A 7067-nucleotide genomic window follows, 5' to 3' on the forward strand; every position below is an offset into this window, starting at 1 on the left:
CTAAGAATACACTTTGAGCTCTTTGGAAGAAAAGTGTTATGCAAATTGATAACTGCATTCATTTCCATGAGAACCAGTTGAATTGAATTGACTGACATACATTGGATTAAATTATGAAACAACGTAATTTCAAGTATGATGAGGAAAAAAATGTGATGTGACAAAAATTTCAAAGGTGATGTGAAGAAAAAGAAAACAAGCATGGATTTTTTTTTTTCCCCCTAAAGATGCCAAAGTCTCTGTGTCTGGGAATAAAGTAAGAAACCCCATTATGAAACCTCATGCCAGGCCACAAGGTGGTGAGACCACCAGTGGAAACATGGTATTGGGTTTTCAGGGTACAGTGTGCTGTTGTTTATTTTTCTTACCATGACAGGAAAGATTATGAGGTATGTGCCACTCCTGGCTCCTAACCGAAGTGTGAATCTAAAATACTTGAAAGTGCTCCAATTTGGTTATATGTGTTAGAAATAAATTTCTGTGATAGGGTTGCCAGGTAAAACACAGGACATCCAGTTAAATTTGAATTTCAGATAACAAATAATCTTTTGAGAATAAGTGTGTCCCATGCAATACTTGGGATATAATTAAACTGAAAAATCTTTCCATTGTTTGTCTTCAAATATAACTGGGTGTCCTGCATTTTCACTTTCTAAGTTGGGGAACCGTGCTGTAAGACAGAGCTCCTCATTCACCCTGTGTGCATTTGAACCACTTGGTGTTGTGTGGCTAAGGCCTCATCTTGAGTTAGTTGCCACGTTAAGCCAGAAACTGACCTTTCTGATTCCCAGCTCTGTGCTCCTTCTACACCTTTAACTGTTCTATTATCGTATAGTATCCTGAGACTTTTTAGGGGGAGAACAGAGTTGGAACATGAAGGGATGGTAAAATGGGTATTAGTTTCTCAGGGCTGGGCAGATTGCTCCTGTGTTACGGTCTTTATTTCCCATTGTAGGTGCTCACCCCGTATGCTGTTTCAACCCCGATGACAAAGTATCTAAATACCAACATGATAACCAAGACTGCTGATGAGTTTGTTAAAGAATCACTGAATTATGTCACGATTGGAGACGAAACCTGTGGCTGCCTCGCCCATGAAATCTTGGTAATTGATAACTTCTCCTTTCTTGAAGCAAGGGAGGACAGACAAGCAGGGGGCCCTAGCAGGGCTTAGCCAGCTCTCCCTTGCTGTTGGAGCGTTCAGCCGTTCTCTGTCACGCAAGGATATTGATGCCAGAGGTATACTGCTGAGGGCAGTCCAGCCTGTGAAAAGGTGTATCTAGCAAGGGGAAGGAGAAGCTGAAGCGCTGGGTGCCCAGCCTAGAGATAACTCTGAAGTTGGCAAATCTCACCCTTGGCCGCCTCACCTCTGCCCTCAGAAAGTAAGGCGGCTCCCAGAGCTTTGTGAAGGTCAGGCCAAAACACGGGGTGCTTCCCTGTAGGGGCTGTCGATGTCCTTGGCCCTCTGTGCCAGGAAATGTTTCACTCTCCGGGAAAAACCCAAAAATAAAACAAAACACCTTGATTTGTAGCGTTTGCTGATTTCCATGACTGATGTTAAGTTACCAGTGTGTTGGCACTGCACATGAATTCAGGAGGAGGGTTCACGATTGGCTCTCGTGAGAAAGTACAAGCTGGTTCCCGTACACCACGGACTTCATCAAACATGGAAATAAAGTCTGAAGTATATGGCATGAGGAGTTCTTACCATCCCTGGGCTGCTTTTAGGAAAAAACACAAACAGGAAACAAAGGTAGACTTGAGTTTCACACTAATACTGAAAACAAACAAACAGTGTCAGGGTAGTTCTGTTTCCATCATCACCAAAGAATTTTAACAGATCTTTACTTTCCCTTCATATGTCAACTTGCTCCTCTGCCTCATATGTTTTTCTACCTTGGGAATTAGGCTTCTTTATTTCTCTCTTTCTCTTTCTGATGCTAGAGAGATTCATGGGTCAATGCACTAAATCCTCCCAAAGCATTCAGCTGTCTCCTGGGACTCAGTACTGAGACTCCGGCAAGAGATACTGAATTGTCTTAGCTGATTACTTGCTACTTTTACTGTAGAATCTCAACAACGTGCAGAATCGCCGTTTGAACGCACAGTGCAAAGTGGACAAGCAGAAAGAATATAAGATCTTTATTTTGCCTATTGCCGATCTGGTTTTTCTTCAGACCACTACTTGCTGCATGGCACGAAAACAAATTAGTGGAATGTCTAATGAGTTTAAACTTAGTTTGATCTCATAATCTAAACTGTCCATTTAGGAAATAGGCTGTCCATTATTTAGAGAAAAATGTTCGGTCTTGCCTGAGTGTCCCTTCTTCTGGCCTCTCTCACTAAAATGACACTGGGGAAAGAGTTCCTATGAATTCCTGCTGGTCCTTCAGTGTGTGTGGCTGGTGTCCCTCATCTATCTGATGGTGGCTCACCTTGCTGGTTTATGTCTGTGGGGGGTGTGGGGTTAACTCCTTCTGTCCTTTTGGCTAGGCCAATGCATTCCCCAGCTACTGATGGCTGAACATGCCTGAATCTCTGCTACCTCCCTCATCCAGCCAGAGGCCAGCTGTCCATCTGCAGCTTTGGTTCGCAGAGGCCCTCTGGCTCTCTACTTTGCATCAGCACCAATTTGAACCTGAGGGATGCTGGAAAAGCAAGTCTCAGCACTTACCTCGCCACGCTGAGATAATATTCTGTGGCTGCACTCCAGAAGAGTGGAGGCAGTAAACCCTCCTTTGCTACCATTACTTATTTATCACACTTTCCTATCCTTCACCCCAGGTCCCCAGCCCTCCAGCGTAAGCTCAGAGGACACACATATCAGAGGACACACATCTGGCCACGTCTTCCTCTTTCTCTCTTGTACCTCCCACCATCTCCAGGGCAGAAAAAGTACAGGCTTTTGTATGCTTTCCCAGGGTCACATCCTGTTCATCTCAGAGGGATTTAGGTAGTTCCAGTGGATAAGACATCCTCTTCTCCCCTTAGCAGAACTCTATACTTTTAGTCCTCCAGGATATTGATGTTTTAAATGGAATCCATTAGCATTTAGAAAATGTTTTCTGGAGACAATAGCATGGCTTGCAAGACAATTGTCTTGCTACATACGTACTGTAATCCAATTCTAGATGTCAAAAGTTGAATTTTTTTTTTTTTTACTTTTCTCTTTGATTTCTTATGTAACAAATTCTAATCTCTACTGGTAAACAGATGCCAAAAACAGTAGGAAAAAGTCTTTGTGCCTGGTGAAGCAAAAGAGAAAACGAAGGAAAACACATCAATCATTAAAACCATTAAAACCAATTTTGAATTTGCCAGGGTTTAGAAAGATCGTTGAATCTAAAGTTATGGGTAATCAAGTGGAGTCAACCAGTAAACAAGCAAGTCTTCTATTTCAAAGAGGTGAGGCAAAGACAGGATGCTCTCTACCCTCAAGGAGTTTTGGGGTAGCAGTTGAGGTGGGACTGGAGCCTCTACCTAAGAATCCGTGTGGAACCTGGGGCTTCATAGTTACCTCATTTAATTTTCCTAAACATCTTGTGAGACAGGACATTTGGCTCCCCTTTTACATTGAGGAAACCAAAGCTCAGAGCTGGATCAGATCAGATGAAGCTTAGATGGATCAGATGGCCCAAGACCACCTGGCTGGTAAAAGTGATGCAAGGGTTTAAGTCCATTTTTGCCTGATGCCAAACCTTTTCTGTTTCCTTCTACATGGCGTCTCCAGGTTGGAAGAAGGTAGATAAAGATGGGGATGGGAGAGGGGGCCTTTTAGAACATTTTCTGGGGACCTGGGATTTCAGTTTATTTTATTTATGGCTGACTTCAGTAAGCCCAAACATTTAGTTCAAGACAAAGCTAATGGAAGGGCTTGATTTTGCTGCGAAATAAAAAAAGCTCTGTCTGGGAGAAAAATGAAGTTCCTGAAGAAGATGTTGCATTGATTCATAGACTTGGCCAGTGGAAGAAGAGCTCTACTCTGGTTCCCAGGAACCACCTTTAGTTTCCTGCTTTGGGATACCTCAGAGGATTGCAAAAATCTGAAGGTTCAAGCTGCCTACAAGGCTCAAGTTTTCCTCTAGTTGAACTTCTGTTGTTTTGTAGGTAGACTGAGGAATGTTGGATTAACCGAATCACACTGTGGACAAAATGATTACTTCTGGGGGCCTGGACCTTCCTTATAGGACACAAGTGTAATTTGAGGGCAAGAACCTTCCAAGGCCTGTGCCTCTTGCCTGAAAAGCATTAGGCATTTGTGCCTCAACTTGAGGCTTCCCCCCCTTTTCAAAGCAAATACTCCATGATAATAATTTACACCTTGCTATGACTCATTTCCATTCATTAACTCTTTAAAAGAATTTTTTTCTTCCAGTTTTATTGAGATATAATTGACATACAGCCTTCTATAAGTTTAAGGTGTACATCAAAATGATTTGATTTACATGAAACGATTACCACAGTAAGTTCAGTGAACATTCATCATCTCATATGGTTACAAAATTAAGGAAATAAAAAAATTTTTTTCGTTTGATAAGACCTCGTAGGATTTACTCTCTTAACAACTTTCATATATAACATACAACAGTGTTAACTCTATTTATCTTAACAACTACTTAAAAGATTTGAGACTTAACTTCAGTCATCAGATATACATTTTTAAAGATGATGAATATAAATTGAGATGTTTTCTTGCAACTTCCTTGCTCTTCTTTTTTCCCAGACACTTATGTTTTTGTCTCTTAAAGGCAAGCATTCTGAGCCTGATCCCGTCATGGGCCTTCTACAGCAGTGTGTTTCAGAAGATGCTCCTGACTCGCTACATGGACTACCTCAAGCAGAACGCCAACATCACATAGTCCTGGTGGGCTGATGTGCCACCCAGCATTGCTTTCTTCACCAAGTTCTGCACTGGCCACAGAGGACCCAGGAACAGACCAGTACCTGTCACCTCCCTGAAGCTGGAGGGCCCATGTCACAGACCCAGTACTTAAAATTCAACTTTGTTTTGCAATTTTACTCAAGTCTGGAGATCTTTGGGAGAGCTGTGATGTAAAAACATGTGTTGTGCAATGGGGTTTTAATAGTTAGAGAAGGTGAGTGTGTCTATAGGTAAAACTGGAAAATTTTCTGTATGGGATTATAATATAATGTGGTGAGAAGAAAGCCTCTGATTCTTTGAATATTGGGAACAATTGTACCTAGTAATCTACTTTTATAGCTATATTAAAGAATGTTTGAAATTACTAAACTTTATCAAGACTGCTGTAGTCCTAGGGCACTCACTGGTTCTCAAACTGGCTTCCTCAGAGACCCAGGAAACTGTCTAGGAGAAGGGGTGGGGGCAACAGCTACATCAGGACAGTTTCTGGGGACCCCTCATTTCAGCTAATGCAGCACCAGATTTTTCTATTTCAATTTTATTTGGGGTTCTATGGAAGACTGTGTTTATAAAAATAAAAACAGAAAATATGTTGCTAAAAGTAGTTTAAAAAACCATTGCTCTAATACAGGAGTTGGTATCTGTAGAAATGAGTTTTTACAGGCCTCCAGCCCTTGGGTTGCTGGACTGAGGGCTTTAATTGTTAATGCATATGAGGTGGTGTGTTAGGGAACTACTGTCCTTCAACTCTTGAGGGAGTTGGGGGAGGATCATGCCAGCTGGTGACCCTGCATTGTCTGGCATTGGTCAAGAGTGCTTCCCCAAGACATCATCATGTTCTAGGCACTGCCAATGCTTCGTGGCACTTATCTTTTCTGAGAAGGTCGTTTGCATTTAGATTGCATTTAGCAGCAAAGATTATGTGCTGCTGCTCTAGTTTTAAAAGGGTTCTGGGGGCTTCCCTGGTGGCGCAGTGGTTGACAGTCCGCCTGCCGATGCAGGTGACGTGGGTTCGTGCCCCGGTCCGGGAAGATCCCACATGCCGCAGAGCGGCTGGGCCCGTGGCCCATGGCCGCTGGGCCTGCGCGTCCGGAGCCTGTGCTCCGCAGCGGGAGAGGCCACAGCAGTGAGAGGCCCGCGTACTGCAAAAAAAAAAAAAAAAAAAAAAAAAAGGATTCTGGTATATTTGGTTGGAATTTATGGGACATTTTTATGTTCTGGAGGAAAGCAGAGGATAGAACATTTAAAACCTTGGTAAGCTTAGAAAGTGGACTATAATATCATAGCTCTTATTAGACCTTCTCTGAGGAAAAGACTGGGAAAATTTGTCCATTTTAAAGTATAGATATCTACTTATATTTTCTCAGTTATGGGTAACAGTAACAACTATAATACAGGACGCTTTTATGTACTGATTATTAACCTGGTGTCTTTCAGTCCTAAGCTCCACCTTTTATGCTCTGATCTATGGTGATGGTCTGGGGAAGCTTCAAACTCGAGTCCTAAGACACTCACACCAGCTGGCTTTGGGTTAGATTCTGCCTAGGGGAGGCAAATTTGGGAGAGTAAAAGGAGGTAGAAGGGGCTAGGGAAATTTCTTCGTGTTTGTACTTCTGTTGCCATCACTCTGCAGAGAGAACAGCTTTAGCCAGACTCAGCACCAATCAAGAGGCAGCCTGGAAGGATCTGAGCACCAGCCCCACAAAGCCCTCTTTAGGTATCTGCGCATTACCATGCAGGGGTCCCCCTCTAAGCATCCAGTTCCCAGAAGCACCACCTCCTCCTTTTTGTTCCACCAGCCCTGCAGTTACTGATATCTGGGTTACTTAGTATCCTCTTTTTGCTCTTTCAGCCTTTCAACTTTGGTGTTACCAATTCCCTCTCTTAAATTCCCTCTGTTTGAAATACTCAGTGTGCTTTTGTTTTGTTTTTGTTTTTTGTGACTGGACGTAACTGAGCCTGGACCTGACATAGTCTGTCACATTGATTATTTTGCTCGATCTCTGAAGCAGCCTGGATGGGTGGAATCTCCATTTTACAATGAAGAATCAAAAACTCCTTATCAGTCAGTATCCCAAGAGGAAACAAAAGACATGTTTGAGCAATTCGAGGAATTCATTGCAAATGTGTGGGAAGGGTGTAGGTAAGTCATTAGAGCTAGTGATAGAGGGGCGCTTTCACTACC

General features: G+C 42.7%; 1 protein-coding gene across 1 annotated transcript in view; it reads left to right on the forward strand.

Annotated features, from left to right (window-relative positions):
- The window catches only part of HSD17B3 (hydroxysteroid 17-beta dehydrogenase 3), a 37919-nt gene extending 32860 nt beyond the window's left edge, over positions 1 to 5059 (forward strand). Inside the window, exons 10-11 of the mRNA XM_079926144.1 lie at positions 956 to 1105; positions 4749 to 5059. Of these exons, the coding sequence (XP_079782270.1) occupies positions 956 to 1105; positions 4749 to 4859 (261 nt within the window). The 3' untranslated portion in view covers positions 4860 to 5059. The remainder of the gene's footprint in view (positions 1 to 955; positions 1106 to 4748) is intronic.
- The last annotated feature ends 2008 nt before the right edge of the window (positions 5060 to 7067 follow it).

The sequence above is a fragment of the Stenella coeruleoalba genome (genome assembly GCF_951394435.1).
Source record: "Stenella coeruleoalba genome assembly, chromosome: 7".
Lineage (NCBI taxonomy): Eukaryota > Metazoa > Chordata > Mammalia > Artiodactyla > Delphinidae > Stenella > Stenella coeruleoalba.